This window comes from Actinia tenebrosa, unplaced genomic scaffold, assembly GCF_029948245.1.
Source record: "Actinia tenebrosa isolate PJP-AT-01 unplaced genomic scaffold, QUT_ActTen_1.0 PGA_scaffold14__42_contigs__length_11649687, whole genome shotgun sequence".
NCBI classification, from domain to species: Eukaryota; Metazoa; Cnidaria; class Anthozoa; order Actiniaria; family Actiniidae; genus Actinia; species Actinia tenebrosa.
Genome location: NW_028292574.1, coordinates 10,746,945 through 10,766,948, shown reverse-complemented (window position 1 = coordinate 10,766,948; position 20,004 = coordinate 10,746,945). Strand labels below are relative to the sequence as shown.

At 36.6% G+C, this 20,004-nt stretch overlaps 2 protein-coding genes across 3 annotated transcripts; one reads left to right on the top strand and one right to left on the bottom strand.

The window, feature by feature from the left end:
• The first annotated feature begins 134 nt into the window (after positions 1-134).
• LOC148911498 (uncharacterized) lies at positions 135-4,223 on the top strand. The gene is made up of 3 exons (XM_089029393.1): positions 135-416; positions 963-2,021; positions 2,193-4,223. The coding sequence occupies exons 1-3, from the start codon at positions 198-200 to the stop codon at positions 4,221-4,223; spliced, it is 3,309 nt and encodes a 1,102-aa protein (XP_088885519.1). The 5' UTR covers positions 135-197.
• A 501-nt stretch (positions 4,224-4,724) lies between these two features.
• LOC116308517 (V-type proton ATPase 116 kDa subunit a 1) lies at positions 4,725-19,918 on the bottom strand. Of its 2 annotated transcripts, none has more exons than XM_089029482.1 (16): positions 19,724-19,918; positions 19,579-19,599; positions 19,287-19,365; positions 18,304-18,401; positions 17,264-17,392; positions 16,075-16,181; positions 15,572-15,781; positions 14,807-14,900; positions 11,402-11,479; positions 10,600-10,734; positions 9,465-9,615; positions 8,821-8,960; positions 8,092-8,240; positions 7,127-7,229; positions 6,557-6,675; positions 4,725-5,935 (listed from the first exon to the last, which is right to left on the bottom strand). In XM_089029482.1, the coding sequence occupies exons 1-16, from the start codon at positions 19,817-19,819 to the stop codon at positions 5,869-5,871; spliced, it is 1,776 nt and encodes a 591-aa protein (XP_088885608.1). In that variant the 5' UTR covers positions 19,820-19,918; the 3' UTR covers positions 4,725-5,868. The 2 variants fall into 2 exon arrangements, with proteins under 2 accessions (XP_088885608.1, XP_088885609.1); XM_089029483.1 differs by having other exon boundaries at positions 16,075-16,154.
• Between the last annotated feature and the right edge of the window lie 86 nt (positions 19,919-20,004).

The window sequence follows — 20,004 nt, the reverse complement described above, 5'->3', positions numbered from 1 at the left end:
CGCCTGGGTCCCAGCGCCCCCGGGCGGGACCCCCGCGGGTCCACCATAGCAGCGGTTAACGGTCGCTCATCCATCTCCTTATTTTTTTTTTTTTTGTGGTTCTGCTTTCTTCTGGTTACCTTTTTATTATTATTATTTTTTTAATTATTTATTTTTGTTCTGCTTTCTTAAAAGAAACGATCAATGGTCCGATTTTCATGCACCCTCCCTGTAAAAGTTCTGGTTACGGCCCTGGAAGTAGTATTTTAAGTCGTAGTGTGCATTGTTTGGCAGGTATCTGCGTGAGTTGCAGGAAAAAAATAAGAGAGATGGTCAGTAATATTGACACACAGAAATCTAGAAGTTCGTTTGTAGATGAGGAATGCATTGACGCGGAAACAGAGACACTCGAAAAACTAAAGCATTTGAGAATAGAGGTAGGTCTGCCAATCTAAGCCTTTATTTAAAAAGGTGCTAAAATAATCCAATCCATCCTTCTCATTCCATCTATTGTATATCCAACCAACCAACCAACCAATCCATCTATCCAATCTCATTCCATCCATTCTTCTATATCTTCTATATTCCTTTTATATTCCATCCATTCTTCTATATCCCATCTATTCCATTCCCTTCATCACATTCCAGTCTATCCATCCATTTCAGCCAATCCTCCATACATCCATCCCTCCATCCAACCGTCTATCTCAGACCCGCATCAAGGAACGCAGCAAGGCCCACAGCTTAGAAATATGGGAAGGGGAGAGGGGGGGGAAGGTGGGAGACAAAACAACTTTTTTTCCGGAAGACCATAATATACTCGCCTAATATACTCAACTTTGCCTTGTACCTTTTTTTAAAAAATAGAAGAAGCTGAGTGGGGGGTGGACCTGAATTTATCACATTCCATGCACCCTTATTCCAATTTATTCATACACCCACTTAAAAAATATAAAGATTTATATTTCTTTTCCCGGTTTTAGGAAAAGAGGAGTAAAGAGCAAAACGAAGAAGAAGAAAAAGAAGAGGAGGTGTTCTTTAAACAGCCATTACCTTTAAGTCCAACAAATATTTCAATGTCTTCTACGTGGACGAATACGCCAGTGAGTCAATATCACGAAGAGGACATTTCTAGTGTAACTGTTGACGGTTCTTTTCTTTTCGATTTGTCACCAAGAGAAAAACTCAATGCTTATTTAGCATCAAGAGATGTTAGTCCTGTCCGCTTTGTGCTAGCAACCCCATGGGACGAGGCATCTGAACGCTCGAGACGTTATTACAAAAGAAAAGGAAAACAAGTGGTTGCTTCATGCTTAGAGGAAGTTGCTCCTGGGCAGTCCGACAAGATCTTTGATTCTTTAGCAAAATCCAATCTTAAACATGGCGATACTACTTTTGATTTTTCATTGATGGAAGCCCTTTGTGAATGTTACAATAATGCCAATCATTGGAGCACTAGAAGACAGATCCTCTCCCTTATGGCAGATAAAGTAAGCTTCAATGATTTAAAGAGATGGATACCCGACATATCGATGTACCGCCTTAAAATAGCGCGGCATCATCGTTTACTTCATGGTCGAGGTTCTGTTCTCTCGCCCGTAAAGAATACGCGCATGTATATAAAACCCGAGAAACTAGAGCACTTTTTGACATTCATTACGAGCTCTCACATAGTTCAAGATTTACCTTTCGGAGAAAGAGTACTCAAGTTGTCGTCAGGCTGTGAGCTAAAAGTTCCAAATGTGGTTCGAACTCTCATACCGGAACAAATAATACGTCAATACCAAAGTTACTGCTCGGAAACAGGTTTTGACCCAGTAAGCCGTAGCACATTGCTCAGGATCCTCAGTGCCTGCTCTGCGTCCGTCCGCAAATCCCTTCAAGGGCTGGACTATTTTTCAGCAAATGGAGCCCAGTCCTTTGATGATCTAGAAGACGTGGTGGAGACACTTGGGGATAGTTATGGAAAGGGACTAACGTGGGCGAACATGACTAATGAAAAGCTAAAACAAGCGAAACGATACCTTAAAAGCGATTATAAGGTAAAACTGAATTTTAAAACTCAAGTATTAAAGCTAACACCACAACAAACACAAGAAAACTGACAAGACAAACAAACAAACAAACAAACAAACAAACAAAAATGAAAAAAGAAAGACAAGAAGTTAATGCATTTTCCTCCTCCTGACGACTATCTTTTTATTTTATTTTAGGTGCATGTTTCAAAAAACTCGGTGGTTGCCGATCACTGCAGAGTGTTCGCTCTCAGTTCCCCTGACGACCCCTGCTTCGAAAAGTGTTGTGATCACGAACATAATCTAAAATGTGATAGATGCAGCATCTTCCCTAGTGCTCTTGAAGAAATACGTTCAGCCATTAAAGGCGTTGACTGCTCATTAGAAGAAAGAGAAGAGATGGAGTATACCATAGATCAATCCGCTCAAAATATCGATGCGTGGAAAGCTCATCTTCTTCGAACCATCAACCAGGATACCGCAAAACATGAAATATTGAAAAATATGGATGATCAATCAGTGGTTCTTGTATCTGATTGGGCCATGAAATTCGTACCGCGAAAGTTTCGCGAAAGCCAAAGAGATTGGTTTGGAAAGCGCGGGATTTCCTGGCACCTTACAGTTGCTGTAACGAAACCAAAGGATAATGACATAAACATGTTGACTTTTGTTCATGTTTTTGAAAGCTGTACTCAGGATAGTCCCACAGTCTTGGCTATTTTCGATGATGTCCTCCAGCAACTCAAGAGTATTTTATCAAGTGTAAAGTTTGTCTACATGAAACAAGATAACGCTGGATGCTATCATTCGGCACCAACTATGCTTGCTATAAAGCACATTGCTACGAAACACGGAATCTGCCTTTCTCGGATCGACTTTTCGGATCCACAAGGAGGGAAAGGCGCATGTGATCGAAAGGCCGCGAACATCAAAAATCACATGAAAAGATATTTGGACTCAGGACATGATATCGAAACAGCCAAACAAATGAAACAAGCAATTGAGTCATCTGGAGGCATACCGGGCGTAACAGTGACTTTGTGTGGCCCACAATCTACATCAGGCTTCAAATCTGTCAAATTTGATGGAATTAGCTATATTAACAATATCCAATACAGCGAAGAGGGAATGAAAATGTGGAGAGCCTATGAGATTGGTCCTGGGAAATCCATCAATTGGAATGACCTAAGTCTCCCAACCGGCATACCCAAACTAAACAAAACGTCGGATGATAATAGCAACAAAATCTTATTTGTTCCTGTAAAACCCCGAAAAGGCCCAAAAAGTTCAAAATTAGAGAGCAAAGATGATGCCAGTGACGATGATGATGAAGGTAATAGCATTGATGATTGTTATGATAATGATGATGACAATGATGATGGCGATGCTGGTGGTAATGCTGATTGTGGCAAAGGCGACGCTGAGGATCTACAGGCAGATGCTGATAAAAAGCTGTTTTGTTGTCCAGAGGAGGGCTGTACAAAGTCGTTTCAGCGGTATTCTTCACTTGAAAAACATCTGGACATTGGAAAACACAAGTATTCCCTTGAACTTCAGACATTTTATGACAAATCAATGATAGGTTACGCCTCAAAACTCGAAAAGGGGATGAGTGAAGTTCCAACATTCCCTCAGCCAGACACGCTTGAATCAGAAAATAGTATGGCAGATTCAGTACTTCCGATGGGTTGGGCCTTGAAGTCTACAGGAAAGAGGAAAAGGTTTACTGAAACCCAAAAAAACTATCTCATGGAAGTCTTTAAAAATGGTGAATTAACTGGGCAAAAAGCAGATCCACGAACTGTATCTAAGTCAATGAGAAAAGCCAAAAATGCTGATGGCTCTTGCATGTTCCGGAAAGAGGATTTTCTATCTTCTCAGCAAATTTCAAATTTTTTTTCTCGCTTAGCAAAAGCAAAAAATCTAGACTCTTATGAAAAAGATGTAATGGGAGGAAATGTTGGAGAAATTGTGAACAGAGATGTGCAAGAACTGACGGATGAAGTGATGAATGCAATTACTCTTCAACACCCAATAATGTATCACACTTACGACATCTGCAAAATGTCTTCACAATCAAAACTTCCAAGATTCTCTATTGCCATGCTGAAAGATATTTGTGCTGCTTTCGAACTTGATATATCCAGTATTACAGTCAATCGCAAAATGCCGTACATCGATATTCTCAATGAACTTGTCAGGCAATGTAGTTGTGCAAGCAGTACATAAAACTATAGTCCAGCCTTGTAGCCGGTTTATTTCGAAAGCAGGTATAGTCCGCGCTTTAGAAGTCGAATCAATTATATGGTTACTTAATTGTCGTATACTTAACTATGATATGCCTGGTTGAATCAGATTTCTGTGATTGCTGTATTTATATATACAAATACAGCAATATGTAGAGACTTTAACTAAAATAATGATAAATCAAGTTTTTTCTAGTATACTCGATAAGAGTATTGCTTGAAAAAATATAGGCAGATGATAGTGACAAAATTGCTGCAAACGTCATTTTTTCCGATTGATAAAACAACGGTTAAAGTCTGTTGTGAAGAATTATTCAACTCGGAACTTGTCTCAGATCTAGGACTGGGACTATGCGTTTAGGATTATGATCACAAGCCGGTTGAATCCGATTTAAACGGTTTGATTGCCTTCGATCTCTCATTCAGATTCTCACTCGAAAAAAGTCGATTTTCGATTTCTCTTGAAAAATCAAAGAGACAAACAAACAAATAAATACTTTTATTTCTCTGAAATTGAAAAGAAAAAGACTTTATTTTTAAATTGCAAAAACTAAATCTGTCGCGTTACACATTTCAGCCCTGCCGCTCAGTCACTAAATGATTGTAAACAGAAGTTCCCGGGCATAAATTGTTGTTAAATTCTAGGTAAAATCAAATGTAAAAACGAAATTCTTGCGGTATTTGTCATTATATTACATTGAACTTGTATGCTGATGATGTTTTTATGATACTTAGCCAAATTAAGATTTAAAAATCCAAAAAGTTATGCAAATTTGTCAATCGCTTTGATTTGGCCGACCGTCTGAGCTCTTCAAAATTTCTGTAACTTTTAGATTTTATTTCTCATCGCAGAACAAAAACCCCCAAAAATGACTTCACCCACGATTAGAACATTATTTTAGCTTTTCAATTTCTTAATATCAACGTTTTATTTTATTTAGCACACGGATAAATCATTTTTTGAAAATTCCTCATTTTTGACGCGAAGTCAAAGTACCCTGGTGAATAAATATTTTTCGCCACTATGAATTTATTCGAACACCGTGAAATTCCATCTTTTTAATGTTAAAACACTATCCCAAATAATTTCCCAAGATTGAGTCTGTAGATATTTTTGCAAAGGCGCGCGAGGCCCCCAAAGTTGGAGTATATTTTGACTCTCTCAGAGAGTCAATTATGCACGAATTTGTTTTTCTCGTTTTTCTCGGAAATAAAGCGATATTTTGGCAAATGAAGTATACCACGGTTTATATCGCATCAAGGTATTCCTAATACCAAAATATGAGCGAATTCGATTTTTCGGCTGTTGCCGGCGTATGGTCGATTTTTGCTGACATCCTCTCTTAATATCTTTCATATACACCACTCTCTCATTGGCTGACAAGCGGATAAAAATGGGGTTACCCAGTCATTAGTTCACCTTGAAAGATGACTAGGATACCGTGAACTGGTTAGCCATTATGAAAACAGTGAATGAACCTATAAATCTTGCAACTACTTTTCTGACCTATATTTTCAAGTCAACTCTGGGCTGATGTAAGTGATATATAGTGGTACTTACTTGTACCAACACTGATTTGGGGGTTGTATTGTTCACTATAACCAAGAAATGAAATACATGTACTAATTCATGGAATACTGATTTGTACCTGAGGTATGAATTCACACACTATATTGATAGGCTTCTTGAAATGCCTGTTGAGGAAAGCAACAAAGCAACCAAGTTATTTTACTACAAAATCTTAAAGTTCTAAATTCCACACTCTAATATCTAGATTCTATACATTGTATGAAATGTAGGAATATAGGTAATGGGACACCAGGGAAAATGTTTGCGCATGTGTGCACTTCAGCACGTTCTCTAAGAATTTTGAAGAGTTTTAGTGAGAAAATAAATGTTTATTTTTTCAAAGTATACAAAAAAGTTCGAGAGTATACAACTGTACTTTTGTCAGATAAAGATACTGTCTTAAGAAACACAATAAAAGAATTAGCCTTAAGTTTTAAGCATGGACTCTAATTGTTGGCATTTGTGAAGTTCAATTTATCAGGCATGTTTGAAAGTCAAATTTACTCATGTTTTGACTAATTTGGCTACAGATTCAGAGCATGCGCAGACATTTTTCACTCGTGTCAGGACACAGAGAAATATTTTCAAAGACTCCCCTGGCCCAAGAAATTCTGTAATTTTGTTCTTTTTCTGACCCCCCTCCCCCCTCCCCTCCAGAAATTCCAAATTCCTCTGGGGGGGGGGTGAGATAGATACTTTCTGGAACTATACATTGTAATGAGCATCTTTTTTGACACAATACATACTTGTGATTAAAGAAACTAAGACAAACACCAAACATCATATGAATCACTCCAAGAATGATTGAGAGCTTCATCTTGAAAGAGTTGGTGAAATTCAGCTTGTTCTTTGCAACTTGCCAAATCTGAAGAAAACAGAAAGCATATTACATATGACAAGTATTCTTATTGCTTAGGAAAAATAATATATATATATGTACAGTACTCCAGTAACTAAGTTTGACATTTCTATCAGCCAAAATAGTTTTAAGTTAAGTTAGAGTGCATACTATAATATCTGGAAAAAAGTAGTAAGAAATTGCAGAAATTTGCACAAATTGGTAAGTTCAGTAGACCTCGGCAGACCTAGAAACTTGCACTAATTTCTCCAGTTTCCTCCCTCCATAAAAATCAGTTGTGAGTTGAGTGTTGTGTGCATAGAACATTAAGTGTAGCCATACATAGTTTATGCAAGTGAAAAAGTGTCTCCAATTAGTGTGAAAGCACTAGAACAACTAGACGCTTAAATAAAGATATTTTTCATTAATAAACTTAATCAGTTAATAATTACATTATATTACCAGTGGTAAACCTTACCGGATCTATACCAAAGTAATATGGTACGCCACCATAAGTGTCCTTGGGATCAAGATTAACTGTTTTGTCTGAATCTCCATCATAAGAGTGCAATGCTGCATCACTGAAAAGCAAAAGATTCAAAATTACATTGTGAAAAGGAATTTCACGATGAAAAACAATTGAGAAGTGGCATGGACTGGTACAGTGCTCTCTCTCTCAGAAATTGTGCAGTTTATGCCTGGGGTAATGCGGGTTTAAAATATTTAGACCACATTGATTTATTGTCGGTATTCCAGACCACAGCATAATTATTTCAGTTTAGTTTGCTTGCAATGTCTCCTTCGATTTTCTTCTTGCTGTGAAAATCAACACACAAGTTGAGTGTTGTAAACAGGGAATGTAAAGATATTGCACATGGAGCAAACCTCACAGAAAAGAGCCCCTTAGGAAGAGTGACTATCTCGTAAGATATAACAGATATAAGTATATTAGCAGCACACTGTCATAATCTTTGCTTCCCATTATTGTAAAGAGTTAAAGTCCTGGGCCTTTTTGCACAAAGCTCTCTTAAGACAAGAGAATTCATAAGCATATATAGTTCCAAAACAAAGACCATTGCACTAAAACAATACTAACTGATGCTCTTATCTTAAAAAGGCTTTATGCAGCTGTCCCCCCTGATCTGATTCTGATTTGATCTGATTCCGTATTATCTAAGTATATATGTGTAACTACTCTGGTTTTTTTTTCAAGGCAAAGCACTTGGTCCTTCATGCCTTCTTACTATCTAGAGTCATAAATGAGCAGAAGGAAACCAGGCAAAATATTTGGATAGACTAACAGCCAATCAAGGGGGGGGGGGGGGGGGTAGGGGGGAATGAGGTTCAATAGAATCTGGTTATAAAACACATTTGATGGTGGCTCCTGAATGAATGCCCCTTACCCCAACCTCCTCCCCCCAGTTAATACTTGGTCTTGCTTACCTGTATGCAGTTCTGTTTGGAAAGTACCACCCAGTGCCAAAGATATTAAAAGATCGAGAAAAACAGTCATTGTAGATCAGACCAGCGTAGACGGCAAAAACTCCCATCAACAAGATGATGTAGCGACCATGGAACATTGTTTCAAACATCTTGAAAAAGAAATCAATCAATTTTAGAACCTTTGATGATTAAGTTGAATATAGCTTATTGAAATCCAGGGTGGTGAGGGTGACAGCAGTGAACTCACCTTTCACTTCTGGGGTATCAGGTTTGATTACTGGACTCAGCATTGCAATGTGAGGGTTCCATGTGATGAGAGTTTGTTAGGTTGGTGTTGTTTGGGGGTTTTTTTAGTTTCCAAAAACCAACATCTTTAGGAGACCTAACAAACTCTATTCAAACGTGATGCCAAGTCCACGAATCAAAGACAATTAAGTACAGGGTTTAAAATAAGGGCTGGTGATAGGGCAATGTCCAGCCAGAATTGGAACTTGTCCAGTCAAATATTTGCTTTGCCGGTCATTATGACCATGATTCAGAAACGAGGTATGACCAAGCTAATACTTATTGGGCTCCAGTCATCATGACAAGCAACTAACTTGCGTTTTTTTAATCTCTGAAGTGGCAAGTGCATAGCTGATACACCACCCTTGATTCCCAAAGAGTCAAGAGAGAAGTGATGAGAAAGTGTGTGCTATTTACATCCTGGTTCAATCTATACCAACTCACCTCTCCACCTCCTTTGAAGCTCTTCAGCTTCTTCTCATTGAGCACCAGATACAAGGCAAACAAAGCCATGATAAGGCCATGACCACAGTCACCAAACATCACAGCAAACAGAAAAGGAAAAGTGATGACAGTGAATAGAGCTGCAAAAGAAAACCTTGTTATTAATATTTGCAACAAGCAGTCACATGCTGAAATATGATATCAATAACAAATCTATTCAACCAAAGGTCCCTTGGGGAAGGCTCTGCTGGATGGCAAACAAACTTTTTTGCTTCATATCTTGAAATTAAAAATTGCTTCATATCTTGAAATTGAAGCATTCTGTGAGGAAATTCTTTTGTCATCCAGTAAAAGTCACATGATTAGACGTATGTACTAATAACCAGGTGTGGATCCAGGAATTGTGTCCCAAATGAAGAAATATATGCGATACAATGTATCATGCATCGCTTCCAAAAAGCATGAGTAATTACGGCATTCTCTAAGGAGGGTATCTGGAGCACGGCAGGACACTCCCTGGATCCAGCCCTGGTAACATCCTCATGATTACATGTATGTCCAGCAAAAGGCCTATAGAAGTGTTTTTGTACAAGCGGGAAACAATACAGCAAACTGCCTGAGCGTTACAATAACCTAAAACTCACCAGGGTTGACCTCCTGATAGTTGGCAACACCATATGAATCAACTATAACTTGAAACCCCTGGGTAAACTTATCAGTTCTGTTGAATGTGGGTGGGTCCTGTTGGGTGTTCATTCTGTTCAAGATTGATGGAACACTTGCACCACTTCTTTCCTGTTTATTCAATAACACATTTATAATCATAGGTGAGAACAAAATGACATAAATCAATGTTATGAAGGTGGTTTATATATACTTATGTACATGTATACACTCATTTGTCAATCGTTGTCTGGTTCAGAAACATAGAACATAGAAGCTGAGACCAAAATGGCACATGGGAAGTACGTTAATTAGACGCATACTGTGACCGGCGAGCCGTGGCATCAACCACTGCTTTTAATACGCGTTTGACATTCTAAACCGTCGGACTGCATGGATGGCGCAAATGAATAAATTATAATATAATTATGTCATTTCCCATGTGCCATTTCGGACTCAGCTTTTATGTTCCTGAACCTGACAAAGGTTCTTCAATTGAGTGTATATTGATGACATGACATAATGACATAAATCACTGTTATGAAGGTGGTTGGTATATACTACTCTAATTACATGTATGTAAATGTATATATTCTTAAGTGCCTATTAATTATTACATGAAATTTTCGTAACTCTTTAATTTTGAGCTTCTTACATTATTTTTATGACTAATGATGCAGCATAAAATTTGGTCAACTTTTCCAGTGATTTTCACAAATTTAAATAGTTGGCAAACCCATATCAAATGCATGAAAATGTGTTTCACCCTTTATCCAACCATAAAAGTTGGTTATAAAGAACTGGCTATGTGCTCCTCTTTTTTGGATGACGCACTTCTTCTCATGTTTGATAATTACTTCAAAAACCATAAATTAATGTTTAACTTCTGCGCAGAAACAAAACTCCCTGAAAAGGTGGGGGGAGGGTGGGAAGGGGTATATATCCAGTTACTGCCCTGGGTTACCAGAGCCACCATTCCTTATACTGTGGCAAATAATTTTGGCCACCAATTCCCTATTGACATTTGGTCTCAATGACAAACTTAGCAAATTTACCACCATGGTATGTCATGAAATGAATATCCAAAAAGCTCTACAAAATACTAGAAATACTCACAGTTCCTCTGCGGAGAGCAGCCTGGATTTGGTCCAAATCAGCAACTGGACACCAACACTCAGCAATCAAACATTTCTGGGTCACATCCAGATTAAACATGTTCATGGTATGATAAATGGCCTTGATCTTCTTCACCTAGAATATAAAAAACATTAATTCATATTATCTAGTTACACTATATCTCACTAAAACTCATGAACAATCAATGTGGAAACAGTACTCAAATTAGACATAAAATAAATCCAAAAAATCTTAAAAACATAAAACATTTAAATCCAATAAAAATCATAACCTAAAAGTAAGTAAATTAGATAGACACAGAAGCAACATCAATTAACTTGTGAGCATTACTTTTAAGTAATGCTCATAAGATATTTTTAAAAAAGCATATGAACTAATCCCATGCAACATCTATGTGCCTCTTAAGGTGACTGCATACTGGACTCACAACATTTTGATGGCTATAGATGACGAAAAAAGTGGTAAATGAGAGGATATACCATGGAAAACTGGAGGAAATTGGATTTTTACCACAAAAAAATAAAAAATTTTACTACAAAAACAAGGGTAAACTTTGAACAAAAAACAGGGTTTCAAGCGTGTGCATGATTTGCTGATGTAATTTACAGTATGTACTCCAATTTTCCATGGCTCTAGACCAATCAGAAAGAGAGAAAATTCAAAACAATGGTAAAATCTTATTTAACTTCAAAAGGTTACTCCAAAAAATGGCTCTTAGGATTTGAATAGATATGCCCAGATAAATGTTTATCCAGGTTAATCCCATGCACTCTTAACATACCTTGATAAACCACTGATTGACATTGTTTGATACTGTGACCAGTAGCCTGTGTCTATGGTCTTTAGTTTGACTCAACACCTGGAAAAACAATAACAAAACACTTAACCATTCAAACACATAATTATCATGGGAAATTCTCCATTCATATACATGTACACCTATTTCAAAAAACGTTGTCAGTTGGAAATCTGAAATCATCTGAGAATGAGTAATATGCTTCAAAGTAATATGTTTACAACAGCCAAACATGTATTTTTATTTTAAATTGGACTATGAGACATGACTTTTGAGTTGGAAATGTGATTAATTTTTTATTTTAGCCAGAAAAAAATATAAACACAACAATTCTAAGCACCAGTGGCGTGTGCCTCTCACCAATGCGGCCCAAGTTTAAGTCCTGCCGATCTTGTTGTCATATGTGAGTAGAGTTGTTTGTTGGTTCTCTCCTGTGCTTCGAGGTTTTTCTCCAGTTTTCCTAGTCCTCAAAAATCAACTTCTAAATTCTAATTCGATCTAAGGGCTTTCACTTAGTTTGGAGCCTAGCTCTGTTGTGATTGTCCCACGCTGTGATACAACAGCGAAAAGCTTTGTAGATTCAGTTTCAGATCGCTCATCTCAGATCTCAGACCAACAACATTTTTTTGAAATAGGTAACTGTATCCATCGCGTATACTGAAAGAGTTCGCATTGATGCTGGCACCTTCCATAACAGTACTGTTAAACAAATCATTTACATCTGGTACTCTACCTAACGACTGGAAAATAGCGGACGTTACGCCAATCCACAAGAAAGGTTCTAAACACCTTAGGGAAAATTACCGCCCAATCTCACTCACATCTATTGTATGTAAAATTGGTGAAAAAATTATCAAAAACAAAGTTATTGAATTCTGGCGTGAATTAAACGTATTAAACGACAACCAGTTTGGTTACCTTCAAGGAAGATCTACTGTAACTCAACTGCTATCTACTGTTAATGATTGGGCGAAGTCAAGAAATTCTTCTATCCCTACAGACGTAATCTTCCTCGACCTGGCGAAAGCCTTTGACAGCGTGCCACACGAGCGCTTGCTCTTAAAACTAAACATGTACGGAATATGCGGGAGCTTACTTCTATGGTTCAGAAATTTTCTCACTAATCGACACCAACGTGTGGTTATAAGAGGAACTTGTTCAAACTGGCTTCCAGTGGTATCTGGAACACCTCAGGGTACAATCGTAGGTCCCATCCTCTTCTTGCTATACATTAACGATATCACAGATCGCATTTCCTCTAATGTGAAACTGTACGCGGACGACACCAAGATTTACAGGCAGCTTATTGACCCTGTTCTAGACACACTAGCTCTTCAACACGATCTAGACCATCTTAGAGAATGGGCATGCACATGGCAGTTACGCTTTAATAATGATAAATGTGAATCTATGCGTATAACCCATTTGCGCGACAAGTCCAAACCGAAGTACATCTTAGGGGAGACTTTAAAGGACGTTAATAGTTTCAAAGATCTTGGTGTTACTATCTCCAATAATCTATCCTGGAGTGAACACATTGGCATCACCGTAAATAAAGCTAACAACGTCCTAGGGACTATTTTACGAACTGTTGGCACCGCCAATACCACAGTCTTTTCGATGCTATATATCGCGCTTGTAAGACCAATCCTTGAATATGCGTCACCCGTTTGGTGTCCACACCTGGTAAAGGACATAACTGCATTGGAAAAAGTACAAAGAAGAGCTTCCAGACTAGCACTTCGACAAACTAGAGGGGAAATGACATATGAAGAAAGATGTAAAATATTGAAGTGGCCTACTCTCTCGACCCGCAGGGACTACCTAACTCTAGTTGAATGTTACAAAATAGTTTTCGGTTTAGGTATTCTAAATTTCCATGACTTTTTTGAATTTACGAAAGTGACGTCTACCAGAGCTAATCATTCCTACAAACTTTATGTTAAAGCAGCCAGAGTTAACTGCTACAAATACTCCTTTTTCGTCAGAGTTGTTAATATGTGGAACGATCTACCTAAAGACATTGTTGAAACCGATGGGTTTAGATCATTTAAGCAGAAATTGAAGTCTCACTTAGGTGTTTAATGTTTACATATTGCAGTACACATCGATTAGTATATTTTTTAGTAGAGTCTAGATTAAGGAGGAGACGGGTTCTCTGTTGCTCTGGGTTTCTCGCGCGTGCGCTCATCAGGCGGACAGACTTCATAATCTGTCTGGTGGGTGCGCGTGCGGGGGTGGGGCTCAGGGTGGCGGAGAGCTTGTCTCTCCTTTATTTAGTACATATTCATATACTTATACTTCATTTATAGAGCATTTTTCGCTAATTACGCTGCTTAGGGTCTTTCTTTATAATGCATTTTTGTCATGTTTTGTTGTTTTTCTTGGGAGTTTTCACATAGGGATAACCTCATAACTTCCTTTCAAGTCGCCTATTATTGTGCTTTGTTGTCTTATTTGTATCGCTTTTTGCTAGCCTCTGCTCTTACTTGTATTTTACTATTTGTCAATAATTTATTTGCGATTTGAATAAACTATGTATGTATGTATGTATGTATGTATACAGTAAATTACAAAAGGTACCAGCTGATCATTCAGCTGAAAATTCAGTTTGCAGTTTGGAGTTGAAATGATATCTCAAATTTGCAATCAGGATCCTTTGACTGCCATCTCATTATTCCCTGAGGGGTACCCCCTGAGGATGGACTAATTAGTCCAAAAGTTTGAAAGTTCTGTATTAAAAACTTTAAGGTTGAGGAAGCTTCCTAAATTTGCAAATGACATTCCAACTGACAAAAACATGTCAGGATTCATATTGTCAATAGTATTTTGTTTGTCTCGGATTAAATTTTTGTGAAAATAGACGTTCTGACCATTTACTATTAAAGTGCACATGAACCCTTCGAAAATACTTTCAGTACTGATTCTACATGAAGTAAATAGTTTAATAGTAAAATATTTCTTGATTTGAGTGATGTGTTTCTAAGTTATGAAGGTTTATACTTCCAATATGCTAATGAGTGTGACGTCTATTAAGGCTTAATTAAATATACAAAATCGAACTGGTTCATAGATACAGTATTTAAAAAGCATCATTATTTTACTCATGGTTTACATGAAAGCTATTCAAAAATTTTTTTTTTCAAAATGGCCAGCATAAGTAGTACTAGTTTCAACAAAAACACTCAAATACCTTACCTGACGTCATCATCATTAACATATTGGAAGTATAAACCTTCATAACTTAAAGACGCATCATTCAAATCAAGAAATATTTTACCAATCAACTATTTACTTTATGTAGAACCAGTACTGAATAGATTGTCAAAGGGTTCATTTGCACTTTAAAACTGATTTAGTAAAATTGATAAAATACAATAAACTGATTACATTTTGAAGATCTTCAATCCTAGTCTCAACTCCAATAGCTACTTCTCGTCTTTCAGCGGCAGTCTCTGGGCAGGGATACAGATTAGCTCTAAATCTAAAAAGACATCGAAAAATGTTAAATATTATTTTGCACCAATTTGATTTAGCCATGTTTGTCTATTTAATCTTGCGATATTTTACAAACCATAAAATCTACAAGTCTGCTACCACCAAAATCCCCCCCAAGTTATAAGCAAGTTTTAAGCTTCAATGATGATGCATAAAAGATTGATTAGGGAAAATAATAAAAAGAGAAAGCTCCACCATTTCCTCTTCATCTCAAACTCTTTTTGTCCCCAGTTATAAGCCCCATCCTCCCCTCCCCCCTCCCCCCCCCCCCCCCCCCCCCCAATATAAAAACAAAAACACCTTACGATACAACCCCTTTGCATATAACCAGGATTGATGGCGTGTATAACTCAATAATTCAAATAATCATACAGCTTCTCATTAATCCCATATAGGTAACTGTCCAATTATTTTCTTAATTGGAAAGGTCTTGTTGATATGGGATTAATTAGGCAGCTATATAATTAATAGTTAATAGGAATTCATGCTCCCCAATCAAGAAATAATTAGACTCGAAAAATTCCTCTGACTGCCAAATTGGACTTGGCCTACAGCCTCATCCAATTTTGTCAATCCTTGGAATTTTTCTCGTCCAATTATTTCTTAATTGGAGAGCATGGAGTCCTATTACATATACTACTTGTTTGTCATGATTACCCTTCACAGATCTTTCTGACTCTAGACTTGAGTTGCTCTCCTTGAAAGAAGATAATAAACACACTCTTGTTGACTTGATCACCAGTGCTTGGGTCCTCAAGGTAGTCCTCTATCTCCGTCTGCTTGAAAAATACATTCCCTCGGCACGCACGCCATAACAGACGTTCAAAGGAAGGAATTCTTTCCCTAGCTATCACACCAGTGACAAACCTAAAAAAATATACAGGTATCAGTCAAGAGAATTATTTGACCTTCAACGAATCAAAGAAGCATGTAAATGTCTTATAGAAAATTGAAGTTTTGTGGAACCTATCCTTCAGTTATGAATTAACTGTATTCCAATCCCAATCCTTTAGCCATGAATTCTCTTGAATATGGATCGCATTTATTGTTTTTCACATTATTTGTCGTTTTCCGCATAATTGGTCATTTCAAATTGGGATACCCTAATACCCTAGTGGTTATTCATAGTGATATACTGTAAGTCCCAATTTTGTACTCACCCCAGTTGAGTAGCAGGGGCAGCACGGGCTTCTTCACCAAGAAGGAATGCTGTATCATCAGCTTTGTTGGGGTCATGAATCTGTTGTTGATGTACATGGTGTTCAGCCTAACAAAACAGTGTTTACGAATGCATGTATGTCATCTTACTTATGTTACTTTTTCACATGTTTAAGATTTTAGCAGAATTACTGTATGAAATGCTTATACAAGATATTATTAAAGCATTGACATCAATTGATGTTTCATAGAGCTTTAGACTACTTACGATATTATTTTGGTTGTTCATTTGAGACGTTTAGTCACGTTCATGTTAAATTCTACATACAGCAAGTTCATTGACAACTACTGTACCATAATATACCTTGTTTCATGAAACTTTTTGCAACACTTTAATCTTTAAATGTATATTCATATACAGTACTTCTACAGTATAGTAAAGCTGTGTATAGAAAGGTTGTAGTTATTACTCTTACGCATTGCACTGTAACAAAATAATATTTACATAATCATACAATTTCAAGAAGTATCACCCACGACAAGTATTCAATTTGTTAAACACTCATTTAACAGTAAAACCTGGATTTATAATACAAGATTATTTCAATTAAGAATTTATTTTGTAATCACTATACATTCAAGAGTTCTTTAAATGAACTTCCTCTCTGTATATAATTCTATTACATCATGTTACATTCAAATAAAGCATCAAGTGATAAGGAAAGCAAATCTGAACAGTGCTTTAAGCTAATATTATTTTAATCAAGTAACCATTTTGGATATTTGAGACCCAGGAATATGGCTGAATTTCTGTGAAACTAGCCAGAGCCATTCTTTTCTCAGATTTCTAAATGGCTCTTGGATAAAAAGGTCCTTGGCCACTCAGGAATCATGGAATGAACTTGGCAAAAAAACAAGTGCATTTAAAAAAAATCAAATGATTATTTTTTAAGAATTTTTATGATTTTTTTTTGTTTTTTAAAAAGCGCATGAATGTTAGTTTTTAACACCGTTGAAAATTTTATGAACTCATCCCAAACAAAATTACCAGTAGAAATAAGTGTGTGGTATTAAAATAAAATTAAAATATATAAATTCCATTCGATACTAACAGTATCTTGATTCAACATCCTGTACACCATCAGTGTATTGTATGTACAAGCAATGCACAACAAAAATATAAAGTATTACCTCCTCAAAGAAAGTCTGGGTTTTCTTCAGAATATGTTTGAGTTCAGTAAGTTCAAGAAAGCTTCTCATCAGAGCTTCATAGTTGGCATTACTGTCCTTCATTTCATTTTCAAGCTGCTCAAGTTGAGCCTATAAACACACACAAAGAACAATTTCTACTGATGTTAAATGAAGTCTATTAGCATATAATTTTATGGTCTTCCCTTGTAATTCTTGAGGTGCATGTGACGTCATTTTGGTTGTATATCGTAAAATTAACAAATTGACATCAATTTTTTGACGTCATTTTGGTGTCATTTGTCATGTCAACCAACATGGAAGCCACAATATTTTTTTTTTTATTCTCATGAGAAGTGATGCATGCCACCAATGCTATAGGTGAACTGAATGTTTATAAACAGTAGCAACATGATATGGATATTAGAAAAGAATATCCCTCTATTTCTGGGGGGAAATGTTGAATCAAGTGAAAGATGCTCAAATAAACTCAATAGAAATGTGATGCTGAGTCTAGGAATCAAATGCAAGACACTACTTTAGAGTTGAAAGGCAAGTGTACTACCCTTACACCTCCCCTGATTCCCCCATAATGTTCTTTCTGTTCACACAAGACATGGCTCAAAAGTAGTGTCTTCTTGGTTTCCTTAACTATAATGGGAAACATTGATTTAAGATGTACATCTCCAGCTAAGCAGTGAACAAAGCATGGGTGGACAAAATGATCTGCCCTAAGCATTTATGGATCTTGAAAGAACAAAGCAAACATGGCAGTAAAGTAATTAATAATTCATTCTTCCTTTCCATACGCCTGCTTCTTGTAGGCTCATATGTCAAATTTTTTAAGTCAAAAGAAAACAGAAAAACATGCAAAATTTAGGTTACAGTAGCCTGAGAATGAGGGCCAGCACCAAAACAGCTAATTGGCTGTGATTCGTTGAAACAAAATTCACCGCCCAGCTGGCTGGCCATAGTTTCAAGTTTTTAGAAGCAAAATCACATGTAAATATGGATAACAATCTTTTATCTTGTAGTGTATTCACCTCAAGATCAATCATTTCCCTGGGGTGTGGTGCTTCTGGGTTCTCTCCACTGTCCACCATCACAATATCTGCCTTCTCTATCTCCTTCTGCAGAAATCCTAAAATAATATTGAACATGCAGTGAATGACACTAGAGAAAAACATTTGCGCATGCGTGCATTTCAGCACGTTTTCTAAGAATTTTGAGGAGATCGAGTGAGAAAATAAATGTTTGTTTTCTCAAAGTATACAAAACAAAAAATTTCGCAAGTATACTTTTGTCAGACCACGATACTGTATTAAATAACACAATATGAAAGAATTAGTCTTAAGTTTCAAGCATGGACACTAAGGTTTGGCATTTTGTGAAGTCCAATTAATCATGCATGTTTGAAAGTCAAATTTACATATGATTTGACTAATTTGCATAAGGATTCAGAGCATGTGCAGATGTTTTTCACTCGTGTCACAGTGAATATTACAACTCTGTAATAGTAAAAACTGTTAATCAAGTAGATTATTAGACAATGCACAATTTATTCGGTACATAGTATGTAGATGGGAATGATATATTTGATTGACGATTTGCTAATGCCCATTTAACTGTCATGAAGCTTCATCTTGTTCAGGATGTAGCAATGAAAACAGTGTTAAAAGGAGATATTCTAGTGAAATTATTGGTAAAATATCTACACCAGTTTATGATCTTTCCTTCACTGGATAATACGTTTTTAGTACTCTTAACCTTGGTAAGGGACTTCATATATCAGAATATATATATATGTATATGAGAATATATATATATATATATATAAGAAATCTGTGAATCAATTTTCCGTAAAACAGTGCTCAATACATCGATAGAAGTAGAGCAGAATATTTATATATATATATATATATATATGCATGAGCTTAAGAGACTATGATAATAAAACAAATGAAACAGTAATAAAAATGAAGAAAAAAAAACGAAAGCAAAGCAGCAAATAAAGAGAAATACATACGGAGTTTTCTTTCCAATTCCTCGCATCTTCGAACTTCGTTTACAAATTTCCTCTGGAAAGCGTTCACATCTGGATTCAACTGTTAAAAAATATACATAAAAAGCATTAAAATTGGGAATTTAAACTTGGAAAATATTAAATTACAAAATTTCAAGAAATAAAATAGATTAAAATGATCCTATAAATATTCTTGTCATCGTTCCTAGACTTGTTGGGTGAAAAGGCTCTTATTATTAATTGCCAAAAAAAAACACGCAATTTTCAACAAAATCTACAATTTTCTGATACTTACGTCTCTAAATTGTACGAGGCCCTAAAGTGAAAAAGAAAAGTATAATTAGTAGCTAATATTTGATCAGAATACATCGCAACCACAGAAAATACGATCCAAGATGGAGGAAGAAAGGTCATCCTTCAATCTTATAAAACACACTTACAAGTTCACCCAGCTCGCTAACACAAGCATATGTAGCCTCAGACTGAAGGAAAAGCTGGGCCAATGTCATCTCCTCGGACCTGAATAAGGAACTCATCTTGGAAAAGGATTATTGGAGGCGAAATTCGTCGAAATTCCAAAGCCACCTTCTCCTTCTTCTTGTTCTCTTGTCTTCCTTGGGAGGATCACATGATATCATCAACAGATAGAAAACTGGCACTAGCACGCCACAGGAAGCCCAATATCTAAATAATGGGGGAAAACATTTGAAATCTTGTACTT

What these genes read in the sequence shown, in the direction of transcription:
- LOC148911498 (XM_089029393.1), top strand. Translation starts at nt 198, where the DNA reads ATGCACCCTCCCTGTAAAAGTTCTGGTTACGGCCCTGGAAGTAGTATT. An exon ending in TAAAGCATTTGAGAATAGAG is followed by an intron (nt 417 to 962) that starts GTAGGTCTGCCA and finishes TCCCGGTTTTAG; the next exon opens with GAAAAGAGGAGTAAAGAGCA. An exon ending in ACCTTAAAAGCGATTATAAG is followed by an intron (nt 2,022 to 2,192) that starts GTAAAACTGAAT and finishes ATTTTATTTTAG; the next exon opens with GTGCATGTTTCAAAAAACTC.
- LOC116308517 (XM_089029482.1), bottom strand. Translation starts at nt 19,819, where the DNA reads ATGAGTTCCTTATTCAGGTCCGAGGAGATGACATTGGCCCAGCTTTTC. An exon ending in GGGAAATGATTGATCTTGAG is followed by an intron (nt 17,393 to 18,303) that starts GTGAATACACTA and finishes GTGTGTTTATAG; the next exon opens with GCTCAACTTGAGCAGCTTGA. An exon ending in GCTTCAAAGGAGGTGGAGAG is followed by an intron (nt 8,241 to 8,820) that starts GTGAGTTGGTAT and finishes TTCTTTTTCAAG; the next exon opens with ATGTTTGAAACAATGTTCCA.